We start from the raw sequence: 24,945 nt of genomic DNA on the forward strand, positions 1-24,945 counted from the left end.
CCCAAAAGGGTCAGGAAGTCACTGAAATTGCAATTGGCACAGGACAAGCTGATTCAAAGGTATGGTCAGACAATGTTGATTAGGATGAAAATTAATACAGACAGAACCCTTTCAAGTTAAAGAGCATATGTGAAAGCAATCTGGTGGACTGATTTAGCCAAGACAGCAAACATGGTTGCTGACTGGCTTAGCAGAACTGTCATCCAGAAGTCTGTGTAGATGCTACAAGAAATATCAGCCTTGTAACACAGGGAGACTTCTTGCAGACTTGTCACCAACAAACCCACAGATCTGAAGGTTCATGTCACAATGCCAGTATGCAGAATAAGCAGAGGTAAATATATTAAGATTGAACCAGAGGAGGGGAAATGAAAAGGGATAGTATCACTTGATGGATATTGAGAATTTACTTGGACAGATTCATTGTATGTGTGTTCAAAAATGTTGGGGTAGGGTAGGGCTGACAATTCCTCATCCTAAGTCCAAATCCAACTTTATTTTAGATCAGCTGAGAATTTTTCAGTCAATTCTCAAACAAATTATAATAAAATACTATGTAATAAAGCAGAATAGTGGACCTCCGCACATTTTGTAACAGAATCATATTTACTGTATGCTTACTGGGGAAAAAAAACCCAAAGCTTTTTAACCAATAGTTGTGCAGTCAATTCCTCTGTTGTTTTCTTTGTTGTATGTAATGATGATATAGCAGAGATTCATTCAGGCATATACAAATGGTTAAAGAAAGATCCTTAATAATTATGGAGTAGAGGAAGGAAGCAACCAGCTGGAATGTTTTAAAATTTGTGAAGATGCTTGTCACAGTAAATTTGCATCTGTCATGGAAGTGGTATCATAAGCATGGATAATATTAAATCTCAAACAGATTTTTGTTTCATAGACTTTTTTCAATTAACTCCAGCTATTTTGATCATATTTATATCTGATTTATTCTGGGTAGAAAATATGTACAAACAAGGTACAGTAAGTGATAAATCACATGCAGTTTAGTTGCACTGTTTTTCAAACTGTAGGAGAGCTTTGTGGCAAAGATAATGGAATATATACGTAGCCTAGAGTAGTTAAATCTCTGCCTCTTTCTGTTGTATGCTGGAGAGGATGCTTGTTTAAATATTTGGACAATGTCTGAAAAATTTACATTATCTCCTTGTTATTGTCATTATTTAATCCTTATGTTTCAGATACTGAGAGCAGAATGCAATCTTGCCTATCCAAACACACACACACGTAACCAACACTGCCAAGTTATTTTTACTGGATGTACACTTTCTGGTGTTTTGTTTTTTAAGCTTCCTTTTGTGGGTAAGGATGTGTGTGTGTATAATTAATTAATTAATTAATTAATTCAGTATAACTGATGAATTCAACCAAAATGTAGAAAACATTTTAAACAAAGTTATGTTCATGTATTTTAATATGAATAATTAATTCTTCTTGTGTGCTTGGAAAAAATGGTATAAGCACATCTTACACCATCTTTCACAGTTGCCATTTGGTTAAAGGTCCTTTGACTGATTCCAGTTCCATCCTTAAGTGTCAAATGCTCCCAATGCTAAAGTGTTGCCTTATCCTATTTTTGGTCTGCACATTCTGGCATCTAGTTCTTTGAGAGCAAAATGCATGGATATTTTAATATATTTTTCTGTACTTTCTTTCAAACCTGCTTAGGACTATGAAAAAATACAATGTTAACTATAATGTTATCTTGTTGCATCATGTACTCCATCAAAAGTAACTGAGAGTTCTTCATATTGCCTGTGCCTGCATTCAAGACTTGTAAAGCTAGGCTAAAGTTGTGGTATGGCATGGTGTGGTTTCCTGCTTCCTGTTCAATCCTTTTCTGATCACCACAGCAGGAATATCCCAGGCAACTTTTTAAAAAACATTCTTCTCAAATGTTTCAAAACAAATCCTAAACAGCAAGAGTGAAAGAAGGGGGAAAAATGAACAAAATCAAATAAAATGTTACTGCTTTTTAACAGAAAATTTGGTATTATACATACTTACTTTATAAATATTCCTGCATATTTTACAAGTAGCAAGCTATATTTAAAGTGATAAAGGCAGCCAAAATATCAATGTATTTGTCCATTTGTAAATTACACCTAAAGCCAATCCTTTCAAAAACGTAAAGTTTCATTAACTCCTTCCATCCATTGTGTTATTGCAGGTCATTGATTATCCTTCCAATGTTGTAATATTGGTCTTTTAGCTGTCAAAGCGTGCAGAAGAACTATTTGCATTCACCTCATGTTAAATTCCAAGGGATGGGCAGTTAATTAAGAAGGGCATGTATATCATTGTATATTTAAGAATTTTCCATCACCCAAATTCTCCAAGTTATTTCCTCCTCTGCAAAGGAAGCAGCAATTGAGCATTACCAAAGCATTAAACAGTCACTAGCTGCTTTGCACCTACAGCAATAAGCCAATTAAATTATGCCCTTAACGAAAACACATTGTGGTGGCCAGCATAGTTTAAAGCAAGGAGACCATACTTCAACAAGTTAAGCAAAATGAGCCCAACTAATGGCAGTCAGCAGAAAAGTCTAAATAAGTATTTGGTTCTTAGTCTAAGTGTTGCTTTAACCTAAAAAGATATCTTGGGGACCCCTGTACCTGTCTTCTCATTTAAACCTACCTGGTCCCATGGTTAAGCTTGAGAAATCTTTCTCTGTGTGCTACTCCAAGAGAAGTTCCAAGGGTGTCCATAAGGGAACAGGCCTTTCCTGTGATAGTTTTATGTTTATGGAATGCTTTCCCCAAAGAAGGTTATATGGCACTTAAGATTTTGGTGTCTGGCAAAGACTTCCTTTCTTTCCCCATGTATTTGCACATTAGTTATGACCCAATTATTGTGGGCTGCTTTTATGATGTTCATTCTGTTAGGGTTGAAATTAAATCCCAAGCAGTGATGATACAAGAGGCAAAGTAACAAGCAGTAATAGTTTAATACGTCCTTGCAAGAGCAGGCGGTCACCACAAAGGTAGCGTATCGTTTCCACAAAAGACATTACCTTTTATTCCCTTTTCCTGGCTCTCAGACCCTGCCTCTTTTCTCCCATTGGCTGCGTTACTAAGAGGTCACAATCTTCTCCATCTGCCTACATCATACTACTCCTTGATGTGTTCCCCCTCCTGCTCATACTCCCATGTTCATGCTAATAAGCCCATTACCTGTGAGAGGTGTGTCAGTTATTGTTCATGAAATTATTAAGTGTGTGCACTACTTCCTAAGAGTTCACTAGGTCATGTTGGCCTTGTAGCAGTCTCACTTGATAGAAAAATAGAAACAGAGCGAGTCAGAAGGGGTCTCCCAGGCCATCTAGTCTGACCTCCGGCACCAGCCGGCTCTGCTCACGACATGCCCACCATGTGGACATCCAGCCTATCCTTGAACACCCACACCGATGGGGCCTCAATGACCTCTCGTGGAAGCCCATTCCACACCCTCGGGGTCCTGTCAGGAAGTGCTTCCTGGCATCCAAATGGAACCTTGGCTCCCTGAGCATTGCTCCGTTGGAGCACATCCTGCCTTTCTCTGCAGGGGAGAACAGGTCTCTACCCACCTCCGTGTGACATCCCCTCACATACCTGTATGTCGCCAACATATCCCCTCTGAGTCTCCTCTTCTCCAGGCTGAAGAGACCCTGTTCCCTCAGTCTCGCCTCATACGGCATCCCCTGCAAACTGGCCACCAACCTTGTGTCCCTACGCTGCACTGACTCTAACCTGGCTATATCCTTTCTGTAATGAGGGGCCCAAAACTGAGCACAATACTTCAACAATCACCCACCACTGTATCTTCCTGGTGGTGGTGGGCGGCCGTGCCCTGGCCCTCGCCTCTCCTGCAGCGGCCCCCTTGCCGCTTGTTGTCCCAGGCTGGGGGTCCTGCTGGTCTCCCCAAGTGGAGAGAACCTGTTTCCCAGCTCCAGATTGGTGCCAGGAGAAGGAGGAGGCCGTGCTGGCCTCCTCCTCCTCTGGGTGACATACCTCCATGTCTCCACGACTGCTTCTCCTGTAGCCTCTCTCTCAACCCTCTGTCCAGAGGGGGGCTGCTCCTGGGGGCCCTGGAGAGCTCTCTCGGCCCTCAGGCATTTCACCTCCTCCTGTAGTAGGGTCACCTGCTAGCACCGAGGGCAAGTGTAACCCTGCCTCTCCTGGGGGAGAAGGGTGAACATGTCGCAGCTGTCACAGCGGACAGCAACACCCATGACTCCCGCCAAGGCCACCTCCTGGTCTGCCACTGGGATCCCTTCCGAGACCTTACCTTGGTCCCCTGCCTTGTTTGTCCTGCAGTTCCTCTCACTTGCCCCGTTCTCCCAGACAAAAACCCACTCACATACACACACAAGGATAAAATAGACTTAAATTTATAAAATAAACTTAAATTTAAATTGGAGGAAAAACAAAGCAAAGCACAGCACAAAAGCAAAACAAAACAAAAAAAACTCCCTGTGTCCCAGGGAAGGGAGCCCCCAGACAGCCCGGGCCAAAGCTAAGGGACGCAGACAAGGGACGATGCCTTATCAGTCCCTCAGGCCAGTGGCCCCACCTGTCTGCTCCCTCCTGGCCCCTCCAGCTTCCCTGGCCCCGCCCCCTTCCTCTCTGCTGCTCCTGGCCCTCTGCTTCCCTGCCCAGCTCCTACCTTGCCTTCGCCAGTCCCCTGGCCACTCAGCACCCTCTCCCAGCCTGTGCCTCTGCTGCTCTGCCAAGAGGCCAGAGCCAAAAGCTTATGACCACTTATCTCCCAAAACTTATGGGAGGATGAGATAGAAAGAGCAACCCTTCCTCCAAGTTCATTATGACCAGTTGTGAAAGGCAATCAATTACCTACTATCTTCCACAAAGGGTGACGGTTTTACCACTACCCCCAACCTCACCCCTCTGGTGTTCTTCAGGACTTTGATGTAAGAAGCACTATTGTTTTTGTTCTCAACTCAACCATACTATTAACTTGCCCTTGTTTGTTTACACCGGTAACCAATTTGTATCTGCCTACTTTTATCTATTTCCTTTTTACAACTCTTTACATGGTTCTGTCCTCGGGCCCTTTGGCCTTATAAAGGTTTCAAAGTCCTTAACCCAGCTCTTTACTTTATGTAGTTCCTTGTTTTAATCTTTGTTGATGTGTCCTTGCTTCAGATATCACCTTCCTGCTTAGTAACAGTAATTTTCCTTCTCTCACAATTCTGGAATATGAGCAGCACACTGGGAGGCAGTCTGGTGCAGTGGTTTGAGTGTTGGTCTGGCACTTGGGAATTCCAGCTTCAGGTATCTTCTCAGTCATAAAGCTTGCTGGATGGCTTCTCTTAGCCTTACCTACTTCATAGTGTTGTTGTGAGGAAAAATAGAGGAGGAAAACCTTTTAAGCCACTTTGGTTTCCTTGCAAGAGGAAGAAAACTAAAGTTCTTCGTCATGTTCTCTGTGCATCACACAGGTGAGATTCAGTGACAGTTCAATGCCTAGGCTGGAAATAAACTTATACAGCTTAACATCACAGAGTAGGAGGGGGGGTTTCCCCTTCTGATTTTCAGGTATAAGAGGAGGGGACTCCCACCCAGTCCCTTGGTTCCTTTTTGACCACACACCACCACTTAGGTTGGAATTGCCTCAATCTACACCTTCCTTTTTGCTAAGTACTTTCCTCTCTTGAAAACACATTAAAAAGAAAAACCTCTCCTTTTCTCTCTACTCGTTTTTCTTTTCTTTTGCTTGATCTTTGTCCCTGTGTTTTTTTCTCTGGGATGGCTGATCAGGCCTTCCACAGATGTACCGTGTGCTCAGCATGCATGCCTTTTGCAGACCGCCACTTCTTCTGCCTACTCTGCTTAGGCAAGGGGCATGTGGTTGAAACATTCCCACACTGTCAGTCATTCAGGAAGCAGAGTCACTGGAAGCAGGCAAACTGCATCAAACTGGCACTGGAACCAGGCTCTCCTTGTGGCCTATTCCTTGAGGCTAGACACAAATGGGCCATATACATCCACAGGTAGCAAGATCTCACAGCCACGGAAAAGAAACAAGAAGATGGCTGCCTCAGCCAACAAGAGGCCCTCTAGGATCAAGACTGCAGGCATATACAGGTAGCAATGCTTTGTAGGCCCCCACCCACATTCTCCACTGGTGACTGGCTGCCTAGCCCACAGCAGCCACTCTCTGACTCCAAACCCTGGGGTTCCACTATCTGAGACCCCTGCCGTCACTGAGGGAGACTCACTGGGCCCTTGCACTCACTCACAGACCAGAGATTCCCTTCCCACCCATGAGCTGCTGCCACTGCCATCACCTGAAACACCACAGCAGTGCTCTGCCACTCCATGACCCAGGAGCCTGCCAACCTCACTGTCCAGGATACACTGGGGCTCATCCCACTCTCCCCTTCTCGATTGGGGCTGCAAGTCTGAGTGGTCCCCAGCATCTACTTACCTGAATGAGCTTTCAGAGCTCTTGGACCACTCAGAGGGCCCTCTGCCGCTGCCATTTTCCCACTGAGGATATTGTCGCAGACATGTGGAAGACCCCAGCTTCTCTGCTGGGGACTTTAATGCACACCAGCCATGGCTGAACTCCATGAGGTGCGGACCTTGCATCACCATCAAGAGCTGGACAATCACACTCATATAACCTTGCATACATACGCCAAATGCTGCTGCCACACACAAACCAACAGCGAGCACCATTGCTGCACATCTCCAGCCTCTCTTGACTCATGCCACTGGCCTCCTGCAAGTGAGCCCTTTTGATGCTGGGCCTGTGCTGATGCTGCATTTTGCCATGGCAACTGGGCACAACACTGATGGGCTGATCAACACAGTCCTGGGGTCCATGCCAGCATACCTCCCAGGCTCCAAGGCGCTGCCACTTGATGCTGGGAAGCCAGTGATTCTGATGCTGATCCTCCTGGCCACAGCTGCAGCCACATCACCACTGCCAATCCAGCACCATGCCTGGACAAAACTGCCCTGACACAACCTGTGACCCAACAAGCACCACTCACACAGTATCCAACAGCCTACCTCTTGCCACTCACCAGCCACTTGACATGAACTTCTGCTCCACTGCAACCACTCTTCATCCATTGAGTCAGGTTAGTCTTATACATCCAGATCCACCTGGACACTCTCTCCAAATCCCTCACCAAACTACAGCTAGACACATGGGTTTTGGCCAAAACTGAAAAACCATAAGTGGCCAGGGGGCCCTCCTGGCACCAGCTGCCATCCCTTCTCACAATGCTCTTTTCCTCTCACAGGCAGCGCCCTCTTTCAGGAGGCATGACAGACCCACCAGTGGTTACCTCCAAGCACCAAGAGCCCAGATGCCAATGGACCCATCCAGGCATCCCCTTCCCACTCCACTTGCCCCCACCAACACCGGAGGACATCTGACCCAGTTCCTCTCAGCATGGGAGATGATTATCTCAGACCCCTGGGTCCTATCTGTAGTAGAACAGGGCTGCAGGATTGAGTTTGACACCCTCCCATCTTTGACTGTATTAAGACCACTGCACCCTCATGGGCATTACTGGCAGAAATGGAGGTCTTCTTGTCCAAAGGGGCCATAGAAAAGGTCTCAGCAGACCTACACAGGTTCTTCTACTTCTGCTACTTTACCATGCCTAAAAAGCATGGAGGCCTCAGACCTATCCTGGACCTCAGTGGCATCAACAAACTTACCACACCTAGGAAATTCAGAATGATCTCCTTGCAAGGCATCTTCCCCCTCCTTTCGCAGGAGGACTGATTTGCCTCCATTGACCTCATGGATGCCTATTTCCACATCTCCATCAACCCTGCCTTAGCCTTTTCCTCTGTTTCCAAATTGGACAGGAGAATTTTCAGTTCTTAGTCCTTCTGTTCAGCCTCACCACCGCCCCTAGGATCTTCACAAAGTGCATGGTGGTGATGAGTGCACACCTACAGCTGCAGGGCATCCAGGGCTACCTAGACAACTGGCGCCTGACAGCCCCCTTGCAGACTGACCTCTTGGCTGTGGTACATACCACCTGCTCCCTCCTGCAGACTTTAGGTTTCCTGATTAATCATGATAATCCACCCAGTCCATCCTATTCATAGGGATTCACCTGGACTTCACAGCTGCCAAAGCCTCCCTCCCACAATCAAGAGCAGAAAGCCTCAGTGAGCTGGCCTCCTCCATCAGGCCCATGACCCAGACCCATGATCATAGTGCATATGATCCAGAGACTCTTAAGCCTCATGGCCACCACTTTGTCCATTGTGCATTTTGCCCTTAACTCCAGGTGCAGTTTGTGGAAACCTTCACCGTGGACAAAGATTCCCATACCACTAGGCAATCACCCCCTCCATCAATGAGACACTTTCTTCCTTGCTGGTCCACCACTGCCAGTGTCCACCCCTCCCAAGCCATCAGAAACATGTGACAACCCACACACACAGGGCCTGTGGGACCGCCACAAGGCATGGCTGCACATCAGCCTCTTGGAGATGTTAGCCAGGCAAAAAGCCCTGGCATCCTTTCAACAGACAACACCACTGTGATGTACTACCAGAACAAGCAAAGCGGCACACAACAGCTCTACAGATCTACATCACAGGCATTCATATGGCAGGCTGGCTCAACACCCTGGCTAACACCTTGAGCCATGCTCCCTCACTGTATGAGTGAGCGCTTGACAGTACAGTTCTCCAGGACCTCTGAGATAGGTGAGGCATATCTGAAATAGACCTCTTTGCCATCCCCCAGAACACCAAATGCCATCTCTTCTGCTCCAGGACGGGATGAGGGACCAGCTCCCTCAGGGATGCATTCCTCCTGAGATGGGAAGGGATCCTATTCTACACCTTTCCCCCCTTCCCACTGATCACCAAGTGGTTGCCAAAATCCAGAGAACTGGGATGAACTGTCTCCTCATAACCCCATGGTGCACCAGGCAACCATGGCTCTCACTCTTGCTTCACCTTTCCAGCAGGACCTTCCTCCACCTACCACTGTTCCACAACCTTCTCTCACAAGACAAGGGCCACATGCTTCATCCTAACAGCAGGACCCTGAGCCTGGCCACCTGGAAGATGCTCAGGTGATGGGCTCCTACCTGTCCCTCCCACCTGCCGTCTCTTCCATCCTGCAGGCTGCCCTTGAACCCTCCACCTGCAGGTCATACCTTGCCAAATGGAAAGCCTTCACAACTTTCACCAGATCAGAAGGGCATCAACCAGCTGAGACCTCAAGAGAACACATCCTAACCTACCCGCAGACCCATAGTAGTGTGATCCTCTCTCCCTCCTTCCTACACATACTCCTAGCAGCTATCTCACACTTCCACTCTCCAATCCAGGGGTCATTGGTCTTCTGACACCCCTGGCTCACAGGTTCCTCCAAAGACTACAAATAATCACCCCACCAGCCCACCCCTACACACCCTCAAGGGGCCTCTGTGTGGTCCTTCAGTCTCATCAAACCAACATTTGAACCCATGGCAACAATGGACTTGTGTCTCCTATTGTGGAAGACAGAGTTCCTGGTCACCATCACATCTGCCTAACATACCAGTAAGTAATTGGCAAGTTGCAAGTTGACACCGCGTACCTCACTTTCTGTAGAGACAAGGTCATACTCTGCCCTGCTCCTCAATTCAGGCCCAAGGTTTCCTCCTCTTTCCATGTAAATCAGGACATCCTCCTCCCAGCCTTCTTTTCTCATCCCTCCACCTGCATTGAGCCATGTTGCACCCACTCACTGTTTGCAGGGTCTCTTAACTTTTACATATCGTACAGAGAACCATCCCGCTGCTCACATTACCTCTTCAGAGAAAGGGAGAGTCTGTGTCTTCCCAGAGATTATCCAAGTGGGTATCCAACACAATCCATCTTGCCTATGAGATACAAGGACTCGAACTCACCACACGCCCAAGGGCACACTGCACATGCCCAGGCCACTTCTACCACCCTCCTTATCAGTATTCACTGCATGACATCTGCAGAGCTGCCACCTGGTCCACACCAGCGAGATTTGTGTGGCATTACCACATGGATGTCCATGCTAGGCAGGACTGCACTTTCAGCAGGGTGGTGCTCTCATCGATTCTCGGGTGATGACAGCAGTTCCATCTGGCACAGGGTAAGCTTGCTAGTTGCCCATATGTGTGATGCACAGAGACCATGACGAAGAAAGGCAGGTTGGTTGCCTGTAATTATCGTTCTTCGAGTGGTCACCTGTTCATTCACATAACCCACCCTCCTCCCCACTGGCTGTCGTCAGCCCACTCCCCCTCCCCAAACACAGATGCTGGATGGAGGGGTGGAGGGATGTTGCACTGCACTGACATCTCTACTCCTCAGCGCCTAGACATGCTGTGTTCTCCAGGGCAACTGAGGGACTGGACAGGAGCCGCCTCCTCTTGAACCCTGGAACCAGAAAGGACAGGGGCTCCCACCCACCCCACAATGCTAAGTTGCAGAAGTTTCTTTGCATCATCACTGAAGCCTACATGTGTGAATGCACAGATGACCACTTGAAGAACAACAGTTACAAGTAAGCAACCTGCCTTATTAATGTAATACAATAATAAAACTAATGAGCATTGGGAAAACTGTTTATTTGTGGATGAATGGGTTTTATATTGTATTGTTTTTAGATTTTGTGGTATTTATTTTTATTCCATGTAATATTTGTATTACTGTGTTTATTCTGCTTTATTAATTCACTTCCCTCTTGTATTAGTCATGCTTTCTGTACTTTCCATATAAGGAATTCCAAGACAGCTTTTTGCAGTGGGAAACATTTTAGAAATTATTAGTAAGATGAAGATTTTACTCACTATCATATAGTTAATCCGCTTGCTCTTTTTGTATATATCTACATGCTTGTATGTGTGAGTATATGTGCACATATATAAAATATGGTCCCCATGCTTTTCCCACCCCCCCCCCATCCGTGGAGCTTTATTGCAGTTTTATCATTGTTTTTCAGTATTAACTGCCCAGACAGCTTCAGCTCTCTCTGTGTGGGGGGCATATAGAAGTGTAATAAATTATGATAATTATAATTCAAAAACATACCTAGGAAAAGTGGTTATAATTTAATGGCAGCGTGAGTGGTTCATATGGAGATGATTCCATATTCAGTTTTGTTGTTGTTCTTGTTAGTCACAAAGTTGTGTCCAACCCATCGCGGCACCATGGACAACACTCCTCCAGGCCTTCCTGTCCTCTACCATCCCTCGGAGTCCACTTAAGCTCATGCCAACTGCTTCAGTCACTCTATCTACCCACCTCATTCTCTGCCTTCCCCTTCTTCTTTTGCCATCAATTGTTCCCAGCATTAGGCTCTTCTCGAGTGAGTCCTTCCTTCTCATTAGGTGGCCGAAGTATTTGAGTTTCATCTTCAGTATCTGGCCTTCTAAAGAGCAGTCAGGGTTGATCTCCTCTAGGACTGACTGGTTTGATCACCTTGCGGTCCAAGGGACTCACAGGAGTCTCCTCCAGCACAATTCAAAGGCCTCAATTCTGCGGCGCTCAACCTTTCTTATGGTCCAGCTTTCACAGCCATACATTGCAACTGGGAAACCCATAGCCTTGACTATACACACTTTTGTTGGCAGGGTGATGTCCCTGCTTTTTACTATGCTGCCTAGATTTGCCATAGCTTTCCTCCCAAGGAGCAAGAGTCTTTTAAATTTTTGGCTGCAGTCACCATCTGCAATGAGCCCAGGAAAATAAAATCTGTCACTACCTCCATTTCTTCCCTATCTATTTACCAGGAAGTGAGAGGACCGTGATCTTAGTTTTCTTAATGCTGAGTTTCAAGCTTACTGCTGCGCTCTCCTCCTTCACCCGCATCAAGAGGTTCTTTAGTTCCTCTTCACTTTCCGCCATTAGAGTGCTGCCGTCTGCATATCTGTGGTTGTTGATATTTCTCCCAGCAATCTTAATTCCAATTTGTGATTCATCTAGCCCCACCTTTCTCATAATGTGCCCTGCATATAAGTTAAGTAGGCAGGGCAACAGTATACAGCCTTGCCAAACTCCGTTCTCAATTTTGAACCAATCAGTGGTTCTGTGTCCTGTTCTCATTGTTGCTTCTTGACCCACATACAGGTTTCTCAAGAGACAAATAAGAGGGTCTGGTACTCCCATCTCTTTAAGAACTTGCCACAATTTGTTGTGATCCACACAATCAAAGACTTTAGGATAGTCAATGAAGCAGAAGTAAATGTTTTTCTGGAACTCCCCAGCTTTCTCCATGATCCAGCGTATGTTGGCATTTTGATTTCTAGTTCCTCTACCTCTTTGAAATCCTGCCTGTACTTCAGGTAGTTCTCAGTCCACATATTGCTGGAGCCTAGCTTTTAGGATTTTGAGCATAACTTTGCTAGCATGTGAAATGAGTGCAATGGTGTGGTAGTTTGAGCATTCTTTGACATTTCCCTTCTTTGGGATTGGAATGTAAACTGGAATGGATTTCCAATCCTGCGGCCACTGTTGGGTTTTCCAAATTTACTGGCATATTGAGTGAAGCACTTTGACTGCATCATCTTTTAGGGTTTTGAATAGCTCATCTGGAATACTGCTTGCTCCATCTTTGTTGTTGCTCAGACTTCCTAAAGCTCATTTGACTTCACTTTCCAGGATGTCAGTGTCAGTAACCACCCCATCGTGGTTTTCAGGGACATTAAGCTCTTTCTTGTATAGTTATTCTGTGTAATCTTGCCACCACTTCTTAATCTCATCTGCCTCTGTTAGGTCCCTGCCATTTTGGTCCTTTATCATGCCCATCTTTGCATGAAACGTTCCCTTCATATCTCCAATCTTCTTGAAGAGATCTCTAGACCTCCCTATTCCATTGTTTTCTTCTATTTCTTTACACTGTTCATTTAAGAAGGCATTCTTATCTCTTCCAGCTATTCTCTGGAATTCTGCATGCAGTTGGGTGTATCTTTCTCTTTCTCCCTTGCCTTTTGCTTCCCTTCTTTCCTTAGCTATCTGTGAAGCTTCCTCAGACAGCCATTTTTGCTTTCTTGCATTTCTTTTTCTTTGGGATGGTTTTAGTTGCTACGTCTTGTACAATGTTGAGAACCTCCGTCCATAGTTCTTCAGGCACTCTGTCTATCAGATCTAATTCCTTAAATCTATTTGTCATCTCTACTGTATATTCATCAGAAATATGCTTTAGGTCATACCTGAGTGGCCTAATGCTTTTCCCTAATTTCTTCAATTTAAGCCTAAATTTTGCAATAAGAAGCTCGTGATCTGAGCCACAGCCAGTTCCTGGTCCTGTTTTAACTGACTGTATAAAGCTTCTCCATCTTTGGCTGCAGAGCACATAGTCAGTCTGATTTCTGTGTTGACCGTCTGGTGAGGTCCATGTGTAGAGTCGACTCTTATTTATTTATTTATTTATTTATTTATTTATTAAAACATTTTTATGCCGCCCCATTCGCCCAAGCCTCAGGGTGGCTTACAACAATAAGTAAGATAATCATAATCATAAATTAAAAATTTAAACATTAGGATAAAATATAAACATACAATATAAAATAAGCCACCCTGGCCAGATAAAATTCAATAATATTAACATTTAAAATGCTGCTTAAATAAAAAGGTCTTCACCTGGCGCCGAAAAACAAATAACGACGGCACCAGGCGGATCTCTCGGGGGAGCGCATTCCATAACTTAGGCGCCACCGCTGAGAAAGCCCTCCTTCGAGTCCCCACCCTCCTAATTTCTTTCACGGAGGATTCCCGGAGAAGGGCCTCTCCCGCCGATCTCAAGGGGTGGCTGGGCATATATGGATGCAAGCGCTCCTTCAGGTAACCAGGACCCAAGCCGTTTAGGGCTTTATAGGTCATCACCAACACCTTGAATTGGGCCCGGACTTCAATGGGAAGCCAGTGAAGCTGTCGGAGGACTGGAGTCATGTGAACATAATGCCCAGTCCCCGTCAGCAGCCTGGCAGCTCTATTTTGAACCAATTGAAGTATCCGGACCGTCTTCAAGAGTAGCCCCACGTAGACCGCGTTGCAGAAGTCAAGATGGGAGGTCACCAGAGCATGTGTCACTGTGGCGAGGCAGTCGTACTCCAGGTAGGGGCGCAGCTGATGAATCAGCCGAAGCTGAAGGAAAGCACTCCTCGCCACTTCTGTCACCTGAGCTTCCAGTGAAAGCTCCGGGTCAAGGAGCACTCCCAGGCTGCGGACCTTGTCCCTAAGAGGGAGTGCAGCCCCGTTCAGGACAAGGTTCAATTCACCCTCACCGAAGCCCGATCCGCCAACCAACAGGACCTCCGTCTTGTCTGGATTGAGCTTCAGTTTATTGGCCCTCATCCAGCCCATTACCTCGGCCAGGCACCGGTTCAGTACAGCCACTGCCTCACCTGGATTGGTGGAAAACTAGAGGTAGAGCTGGGTATCATCAGCGTACTGATGGTTCCGCAGCCCACACCTCCTGATGACCTCTCCCAGCAGTTTCATGTAGATGTTGAACAGCAAAGGGGACAAAATGGACCCCTGTGGTACTCCATGGCATAACTGCCATGGCACAGAGCCATAGTCCCCCAGCACCACCTTCTGAGACCGCCCATTGAGATAGGAGCGGAACCACTGCAAAGCAGTGCCTCCGACCCCCAATCCCGCTAGCCTATCCAGAAGGATACCATGGTCGATGGTATCGAAAGCCGCTGAGAGGTCCAGGAGAACCAACAGGGACGCACTCCCCCTGTCCTTCTCCCTGCACAGGTCATCGTACAGGGCGACCAAGGCAGATTCAGTACCGTACCTGGTCTGAAGCCGGACTGCAATGGGTCCAGATAATCAGTTTCATCCAAGGGTGCTTGGAGTTGTCCCGCCACCACCCGCTCTAACACCTTGCCCAAAAATGGGATGTTGGCCTCTGGTCTATAATTAGTGGCCATCTATGGATCCAGTGATGCCTTCTTCAGGACCGGTTGGACTACCACCTCCTTTAAAGGGGCAGGCACCCAGCCCTCCCTCAGAGAAGCGTTAACCACTTCTAAGATCCAGATCCCAATCCCGTGCTTGGAATTATTTATTAACCAAGACGGGCAAGGGTCCAAAAGGCAAGTGGTGGGACATACTCGTCCAAGCACCTTGTCCACATCATCAGGCCGCAGTAACTGAAATTCATCCAATAATTCTGGACCAGACGGCGGCGTTGGCGTCTCCCTTAAAACCTCTGAATCAATAGTGGTGTCCAGCTCGTGACGAATCTGAGCGATTTTCTCCCTGAAATGCCTGGCAAAGTCGTCACAGCGGGCCTTTGAGGGTGGAATCAGGTCTTCTTTCGGACCTGGAGGAACCAGGCCTTGCACCACTCGAAAGAGCTCTGCCGGACGGCATTGTGAGGAGGCAATGGAAGCGGAAAAAAATCTCTTTTTCACCGCCATCACCGCCACAGCATAGGCCCGATAGTGGGCTCTCAGGTGTGTTCGGTCAGATTCATCCCGTGATTTCCTCCACCTACGCTCTAGCCGTCTCCCAACCTGCTTCATCGCCCTCAATTCAGGAGTATACCAAGGGGAAGAGCGGGCTCTGCCCGGTGGGAGAGGACGCTTAGGAGCGATCGTGTCTACAGCCCTGGTCATCTCCCCGTTCCACAGTTCGACCAGAGCCTCAACAGGAGCACCCGTCTTGTCAGCCAGAAACTCCCCCAGGGCCTTCAGGAATCCTTCCGGATCCATCCGGCTCCGGGGGCGGACCCACACAATCGGGTCCGCACCCTTACAGAGGGAGAGGTCGCTCTCGAGCACAAACCTCACCAGGAAGTGATCTGACCATGACAGGAGAGTCAAGCATAAATTCCTCACCCGCAGACCACCCTCTTCCTGCCCCGACGAGAAAACTAGGTCCAGAGTGTGTCCACGTTCATGGGTCGGGCCGGTGACATGTTGAGACAGCCCCATGGCCATCATGGAGGCCATGAAGTCCTGAGCCGCCCCAGTTAGACCAGTCTCGGCATGGAGATTGAAGTCCCCCAGGACCAACATCCTGGGGGTCCTCAACACTAGGTCCGAGACGGTCTCCGTCAGCTCAGATAGGGAGACTGTTGGGCAGAAGGGGGCACGGTACACCAACAGAATCCCCAGTCTGTCTCGGTCACCCAACACCAAGTAGAGACACTCCAGCCCTGGTCTCGAAGGGACAGGAAGTCCCATGAGAGAGATGGAAGCTCGGTAAACCAAAATGACCCCCCTCCCCTCCCCTCCGGCCGTGAGCAGTGCTGGACCAGATACCCAGGCGGGCACAGTTGGGAGAGGGCCACATCCCCCACCCTCCCGCCCAGGTCTCCGTTATGCAGCCCAGGTCAGACCCCTCATCCACAATCAAGTCATGGATGAGGGAAGATTTGTTATTGACCGACCTGGCATTAAGCAACAGCACCGTCAGGCCCGAGGGGCAACTGACAAGACTCCCTGGTACCCTCTGGCTGGGAGCAAAACCAGAAGTAGGGACAGGTGTCAGCCATCTGTCCCTCCTTCCTCTATGCGGACATGTTAAGCTCCCACCACTGTTACGTCCATTGCCCATAACCACCCCAATGGCGGCGCCCATGCGCTCTCCAGGAAACACAAGCGGCAACGTGGCCAGGGACGACTCCTTAAAACAGCTTAAAACACAATAAAATTATAAAAACAATTAAAAACTCATAGCCCAGCAGGAGGGCCTAACACAGCCAAGTGAAAGTGAAAGCCCCCTGGCCAGCCCAGCCCCCCGCTCGGCCCCCGAACGGCTCCCAAACGGCGGCGACCGCCCTTTGGCCGCCACTCTTCGGCCGCCAGCCCCGGCCTCTGCCGGCGCTTTCAAGCCGCCGGGCCCCCCGCCGCTCCGCCTCGTCCGGGGAATGCCTCCCATGCGTGCAGGGGCATGGCATGGCAGACAGGTAGGCGGTGGAATCGGCGCGGGTGCGGTCGTTCGCGGCGTTGGCTGCCGGGCGCTCAGTTGTTCCTCTCGCCAGCGCTCCTCTTGCCGGCGCTTCCAAGCCGCCGGGCCCCCCGCCGCTCTGCCTCGTCCGGGGCACGCCTCCCACGTATGCAGGGGCGTGGCAGGGCAGACAGGTAGGCGGTGGAATTGGCGGCGCGGGCGCGGTCATTCACGGCGTCGGCTGCTGGGCGCGCAGTTTTCCTCTTGTCGGCGCTCCTCTTGCCGGCATTTTCAAGCCGCCGGGCCCCCCGCCGCTCTGCCTCGTCCAGGGCCCGCCTCCCACGCGTGCAGGGGCGTGGCAGGGCAGACAGGTAGGCGGTGGAATCGGCGGCGCGGGCACGGTCGTTCGCGGCGTTGGCTGCCGGGCGCGCAGTTGTTCCTCTTGCCGGCGCTTTCAAGCCGCCGGGCCCCCCACCACTCCGCCTCGTCCGGACTCTTGGGTTGTTGGAAAAGAGTATTTGCTATGACCATCATATTCTCTTGACAAAATTGTACCAGCATGTGTCCTGCTTCATTTTGTACTCCAAGGTCAAACCTGCCTGTTATTCCCATTATCTTTTAACTTTCTACTTTAGCATTCCAATCCCCCATGATGATAAGGACATCAATTTTTGGTGTTATTTCTAGAAGGTGTTGTAGGCCTTCATACAACCGGTCAACCTCCGCCTCTTCAGCATTAGTGGTTGGGGCATAGACTTGGATTGCTGTGATGTTGAATGGTTTGCCTTGGATTCAAACTGAGATCATTCTGTTATTTTGGAGAGTTGTATTCCAGTACTGCTTTTCCTACTCTTTTATTGACTATGAATGCTACTCCATTTCTTCTGACGGATTCTTGCCTGCAGTGGTATACCTGATGGTCATCTGAATAAAATTCACCCATTCCTGTCCATTTTAGTTCTCTGATTCCGAAGATGTTGATGTTCAGTCTTGTCATCTCTTGTTTGACCACATCCAGCTTGCCTTGATTCATGGATCTTACATTCCAGGTTCCTATGGAATATAGATCTTTACAGCATCAGACTCTCCTTTCACCACCAGATACATCCGCAATGGAGTGTCCTTTCAGCTTTGACACAGTCGCTTCATTCTTTCTGGCATTACTAGTACTAGCCCTCTGCTTATTGAATACCTTCCAACCTGAGGGGCTCATCTTCCAGCGTCATATCTTTTTGCCTTTTGGTACTGTCCATGGGGTTTTCATGGCAAGGATATTGGAGTGGTTTGCCATTTACTTCTCCTGTGGATCAGCCTTTGTCAGAGCACTGTGCTATTGCCTATCCATCTTGGGTGGCCCTGCACAGCATAGCTCATAGCTTCATTGAGCTACACAAGCCCCTTCTCCATGACAAGACAGTAATCCATGAAGGGTATTCAGTTTTAGGTATCATTATTTAAAGTCTGGGAAAATCTCTCTTCTCTGACCTTGGAGAACTGTTTCCAAATTGAGTAGATAGTATTGGGTTGGAAGGACCAATCATTCTGACTCTGGATAAGAAAATTTAATCTGTTTCTTTGGGGAGGTCCTGAGCTCAGTGCTAGAAGACATGTGTTGTATGGACAAGTTATCAGGTTCAGTCCAGGATATCTACCATGCATTACAGGATGGAGCTGTGAATTTGGCTAGAATGACAATGGTCTGACTTGTAAAAGGAAACTTGGTTTTGGACTTATGTTTATAGATTTAACTCCTGCCTTTCAATCATTTTATTACCCTGTGTGGCATCTAATTTTTTTTTTTAATAAGGGCCATATTTTGGATTGATCAAGAATGGAAGGGGCAGTAACATTGCCTGGACTCATTGACTTACTCTCTCACACAATGGTAGCCTGTATTCCAGTAAAAAAGAACCATGTCTGCAAATGCACCAACCTGATGAGTGACAAATTTTCTCTTCCCTTACAGTTTCGCCTTGTTGTAAAGACAGCACTGAAGTTGCTCCTTGTTTTTGTGGAGTATACTGAATCCAATGCACCACTTTTCATTCAGGCCGTTTCCATAGTAGATGAAAAGAGGGGTGAGTAGCAGTTGTGGTTGCCTTACTGTAATTATGCTTTGAAGAAAAGAAGTACTGTTCTTATGCTACAACAAGTTTATGCTTGCAAAGGCTAGTCTCATGAATTTTGAATTAATTGAAGTCCCATGAATGAACCACTACAAAGGATAGCCCATGTTAGTCCTACTTAGAGTAGACTTTTTGTAATTAATATTACTTACATTAGCCATTCATTAACATAATATACAATATTTGTATTTAAGATCTTTGCACACCATTTATATGCAAAGCCACATCAGAGCTATATCCAAAAGGGCAGTGTAAATATACATAAATTGGAAATGTCTTTGCAAAATATGTGACAAATTATGTTGGGGAATGGGTAGGTTTCCCAGCCACTGCATTTTCATGTACATAGAGTTATATAAATAATTCCTTAGAAAAACCTAAAACTTAAGAGATGTCTCCTGTCCTTCAAATGTTAACGGCTAGTAAGTCTGTTCTTTCTTCCATTTTTGGCTTTGCCCAGCTTTGAAGGTGGCGTTTTGGGCAATTCCAAAATAGAGAGCAGAGGGCAGCACAACATTATAAATGCTCTTTTAGGCACAGGAGGATGCCTATAGTGACAACAGCAGGGCTATTTCTACTGTGTTCCATTCTTTGTAGGGTGCCTAAACTATCATTCCTTTAGGTGTACCTGAAAGAAAAGGATAACCCTGACAGGGATCACAGATCTGCTGCTGCTTTGCCACTGTTGTTAGTCATTAAATGTTTTAAAGGAGGAGAGGGAAGAGCACCCAATCACTGCAAGTTGCTTTCCCTGAAGTAGTTTTACTGGGAAAACAGGCTTGTGGGGTTTTCTGACATTCCTTTTGCTCAGTTTCCCCCAGTGCTTTTTGGAGCCTATTGTCAGCAGTCATAAATTGAAGCATCAGTGCCACTTTTTGGTTATGGTTATCAAATGGAAAATGAGTATTCCATGTTTCATCTCAACTGTACCTAACCAACTGGAAACAACTGCCATATGAAGCTAGAACACAGGCAGTGCTTCCCACCTTTACATTTAATTGGATTTGTGGTAATGCCATGTAGCCAATCAGAAGGAAAATACTTTGTCATGGTCTCTGTGTATCACACATGTGGGCTTTGCCATGCCAGTGCAAGGCCTAGATTTGAAGAAAATTCTATAGGTTAGTGTCACAGAGTGGGTGGAAGCCTGCCCCCTTTGGGTCCCAGGATAAGAAGGGTAGGGCTTCTTCCCAGTCCCTCCTTTTCAACAACACATCCAACCACAACACCTAGACTGTAAATTGCCCTGCAAGTATATATTTTGTTACTTTGCTTCTTACTTTCTTATGTTTTTTCCTTGTGTTTTTTCTTTGGCTTCTTTGCTTCCTACAAAAAAAAAAGAAAGAAAATATTTTTTCTTCCCCATTTTATTTACACACACACACACACATACACCTTAGAATAAAATCCTAACTGAACCCTTTCTTGGTTGGAAATTTCTCTCTCCCATTTTCCCCAAGGAAGGTAAGAAATTTTTCTTCCACACTTTGTTTCTGGCATGGCCTCTGACCGTACTTTTTGCAGCTGTGCCTCATGTGCTGCACACTTGCCTGCAGACGGCCATTCCCAATGTCTTCTCTGCCTAGGCAAGTGGAATGTGGTTGAGACCTGCCGACACTGCCAGGCTTTTAAACAAACATGCCAGCAGCAGGCAGATAACCTCAAATTTGCCCTGTGGCAGTGTGTCCTTCATGTAACCGATTCTTCTAAGTTGGATGCTGAGGGGCCTTTGGTTCCTCTGGCTAGGGAAAACATGAGGGCTGGGAAGAGACCAGGAAAATGGCTGCCACCCTGGCCAAAAAATGACTGACAGGGACCAATACTCTCCCTAAGAAGAAAAGGCACCGCACCAGTCGCCTGCCTCCCCTCCAGCTGACTCTCTGGCCTGTGACAAACATCCACCTTTGCTGAACCCTCTAGATATTGGACTGTACTTCCCATCATCCCTTACCATTAGCTTTGATAGGAGTTGCAGTCCAATAAAATCTGGAAGGCCACATATTCCCCATCTTTGCTGTAAAAGCCAAGGTTCATAGCTTTTTGGTATGGAAATCCTTTAAAAAGCTGAAGTGGTGTCAGTGGTAAGGTAATCCAGCTGGTACATTTCCTGAGTTTGTCACAGTTTTTAGTAACTTAGTGTGCTTCAGAGAAGACTAGGATAGCATGAACGTGTGGGACTACCATTGAAAATTATTTGAAACTTTCATACGGTGCAGTATTGTGCCACTGCATTGTTGAGAACATATAACATCTCTTTTGGTTGATTTTGCCTTGGCTATCAATGAGTTTTTGCACTAAATTTAAGGTTTTCATTTTAAACAATGAAGCCCTAAATGGCTTAGAGGGTAGGTGCATAAGGAAAACCTTGTTCCATGTGTTCATACAGTTATAGAACAGTAGAGCTGGAAGGGACCAGAAGGCCACCAGTCCAACCCCCTGCTCAGTGCAGGACTCCAGGTTAAACAGTTAATCTCAGATGGCTGTCCAGTTGCATCTTAAAGATGCTCTTCTTAGCATCATATCTGGGACCCTGCTGCAGATGCCACAGTCATACAAGGTATGATAGGCATCCTACTAGGACAATGACCATTTCTGTGGTTGCTCACACTTTATGGACTGAACCATCAAGCCTCTGGCAAAACATTGTTAGAAGCTTAAAATCATAGAATCATAGATTAGTAGAGTTGGAAAGGGCACCAGTTCCAACCCCCTGCTGTTGCAGGACACCAAGTTACACTGTTCCACTCAGATGGCTGTTCAGCTGCTTTCTGAATGTCTCTAGTGTGAGAGAGCCCACCACCTCTCTAGGAAGCCGGTTCCACTGTCATATTGCCCTGACAGTGAGGAAATTTTTCCTGATGTCCAACCTGAATCTGGGTTGTCGCAACTTGACTTGATTATTCCATGTCCTACACTCTGGCATCAGCAAGAAGAGATCTTGACCTTCCTATTTGTGAGAGCCTTTGAGGTACTTATAGAGGCATATCATGTCCCCCCTCAGTCTTCTCTTCTCAAGGCTGAACATGCCCAGTTCTCTCAGTCAATCCTCATAGGGCAGTGTTTCCAAATCCTGGATCATTTTTGTTGTCCTCTGACTCTGACCTGGCTATATTCTTCCTGTAATGAGGAGCCCAGAACTGAACACAATACTTCAGTTGTGGGCACACCAGAGTCGTCTACAGTGGTAGTAATACCTCTCTCAATCTAGAAGCCACGCTTCTGGCTATGCAACCAAGGGTGGCGTTCACCCTCTTGACCACCGCATTAAACTGCTGACTCACATTTAACCTGCAGTCAACCAGTATATTTCTTTCCAAAGACTTTTAACCATATTGCATGTACACTGCATATTATAAAAAGTTCCTTCCACTTCTTTGCATTTCTGGCACTTTCCATTATAATCCTTATTCATGTTTTGAATATCTTTGGGGTTAATATAGAAAGGAAAGAACATTTTTCACCAATTCTCTCTTAATGCTTTGCTAGCTATAAATTTTGTATTCTTCGTCCATAAAGCTCTCCATTGATGGAAGGATATTTCTTCTCTAAAATTCTGCATCCAACTTACATATTTGAACTCATTCTGTTTCTGTATCATATTGTGATAATAGCTTGTATATCCATCCTAGTAAATGATCTTTGTGCTATGAAAAACAAAATACTTTTTGCTTATTCTGGATTTCTAGACTATTCTAGATTTTTCCAGTGTCTGCAAGAGGGGAATTGATTCCATTAGTGGCTCAGTCACACGACTGGGGTAGGCTTTTTATTCTGTCTCCACTGAATTGAGAATAAGGAAGTTGCCTTTAAGTCAGGGATGTGTAGTGTATGCTAAGAGTTTAAATTCTGCACCCACACAACCTAAATTCTGTGTCCCAAAAATATCAATTATGTGATTTGGATTGGATTGGATTGGAAGCAGCCATGCTGTAGAGTTCAGAAGTAGGACCATGGCCAGGGAGTTCATCCTTCCCCCTTGCATTGCATTACTTATGAACAATCCCTTCCCCCAGTTGCTGTTTGCGGTTGAAGAGAAACTGATAGATAGGAGCTGCAGTTTCAACAGTGTGTGTGTGTGTGTGTGTGTGTGTGTGTGTGTGTGTGTGTGGCAAGAAGTGTTCGTCAAGGCTTCCCTCCTCATTTACGTTGGTTCCAATCCTGATCTTCCATCCCACCACTGCTACTGAATTTCAACAAAGCCCAGGCATTAAATGTGATCATAAATTTAACATAGTACATAATTTGATTCTTAAATAGCAATCCTCAGGCTTCTGAAATGTCAGATCTTTCCCACATATACAAAGCAATAAAAAGTAATATATCTTTTTAAAGTAACTTACTTGTATACTTCAAAAATAATATACTTAAAAAAAATAAAAGCAGAAATTCTCAGTAGGTCAGCCCTCCCATTAGGCAGAGTAGTGAGAATGACTCTGGCAACTGATTTCAGATGTTGTGGAAAGGCAGCCAGTTGTTAGTTATTTCATGTGTTATAATTGTATTTTTCTTGTGACTGAAGGATAGAGCCACCTGTGGAATAATTGGCCTCATGTGCCAAAATAGTTTGGTTGGCCTTACAAGTAGGTGCTATGCATTTTGATTTGCAAAGAGAGAACATCATTTCCTGCTCTGCCTGGGGCACCAAAATGGGGCCACCCCTGATTCTCTGGCTGTTGAATCTTATGCCAAATACCACCTTGTTGCTTTTGCTGTGTTCTTAATAAATCACAGCAAAAGCATACTCCACCCTACAGCAGTTCTTGACAGTTGCATGTGGGGACAGATGGGCAGTATGAGACATGAGAGCAAAATGTAGCCCCAAAGCATTCTCTTCTATAGCAGAGTGGAAATTAGAAACTGGGGGTGGGGATGGGGGTGGAGTGGAAGTAACAGTGTTCATTAGAAGGAATCTAGAGAATAGTGAGGGTTTACTGCATATCTCCCAAGGACAATAACTGCAGCGAAGGCCTTTTCAGTCGTGGCATTCTGCATGGCAAATGCCCTTCCCCAAGAAGACTCACCTAGGGTTAAACATGGAATTGTTTTCCTTTGTGTCTTTCACTGCTTGTTTTTATCAGCTCTACTGCTTCAATGTGTTTTTATTGTATTGTTGAAGTAGGTTCATGTATTACTGTTTTTATTTTGCATTCATTGTAGTAGTCATTAGCTAGACATTTTAGGAGTTTCCTGAGCAGAAAAAAATGTAAATGTATTAGTTAAATAAATAATAAAATGCTATTTCCAAATAGTAATACACTTGAAAAAATTATATTGATATACCTGAAAGATTAGAAATTAATACACTTAAAAACAGATCTCTATTTTATGAGAACTTATTCCAAAGCTATCCTTCTCTGGCAGATAATGTGTGTCAGGGTGGGTAGGTGGGAGATAGTGTCATACAAGTAATTATGGTGAGTAGTAATTTGCTTGTGATAAACTCTTTAAGTTATGGGGAAATTAGATTACAATGGTCAGTGGGCACAGTCTGACAGAACATTCTGTATGAGCCCCTACTGAAATAAATAATACAGGCAGTCCCCAAGTTATGAACATCCAAGTAAAGAACAACCCATACTTACAAACAAACTGCCATACAGCCTATCAACCAAGATCACTGTGATAATTTGTCATCACCATAGAGAGAAAGGAAGTGAAATGGGAGGCCTCCAAAGCATGCCTTTCTGCTCTACCCATCTGGCAAGGGAAATCTTCCCAGCATTTCTTTGTTGCAAAGAGGAGGCACTGGTGAGTTTGGGCAGGGAAGGGGCCTAGACATAATTGTGATTTTTCCACTTTCACGGGAGTCCGCAGAATGTGGAGGACTGACTATACATTGTCTGATTTCCACACAAATTTGATTTAAAGATGAATTTCCATTTTCTCAGGAAGGAACTCATTCCCTCTATTTGCCATGGGGAAGCAACTTTTCTCTTTTG

At 46.2% G+C, this 24,945-nt stretch overlaps 1 protein-coding gene across 14 annotated transcripts in view; it reads left to right on the forward strand.

Annotated features, from left to right (window-relative positions):
• FHOD3 (formin homology 2 domain containing 3) overlaps nt 1-24,945 on the forward strand; it is a 553,244-nt gene that overhangs the window by 324,360 nt on the left and 203,939 nt on the right. For 13 of the 14 annotated variants that reach the window (XM_044447289.1, XM_044447292.1, XM_044447291.1 and 10 more), the window contains one exon: nt 18,847-18,958. In XM_044447289.1, coding sequence (XP_044303224.1) covers nt 18,847-18,958 — 112 coding nt within the window. Of the gene's footprint in view, nt 1-10,374; nt 10,537-18,846; nt 18,959-24,945 lie in introns of those variants that run through there. The other variant, XM_044447304.1, reaches the window with a different exon arrangement.

Source organism: Varanus komodoensis, unplaced genomic scaffold (assembly GCF_004798865.1).
Source record: "Varanus komodoensis strain SLA01 unplaced genomic scaffold, ASM479886v1 scaffold51, whole genome shotgun sequence".
Classification (NCBI taxonomy): domain Eukaryota; kingdom Metazoa; phylum Chordata; class Lepidosauria; order Squamata; family Varanidae; genus Varanus; species Varanus komodoensis.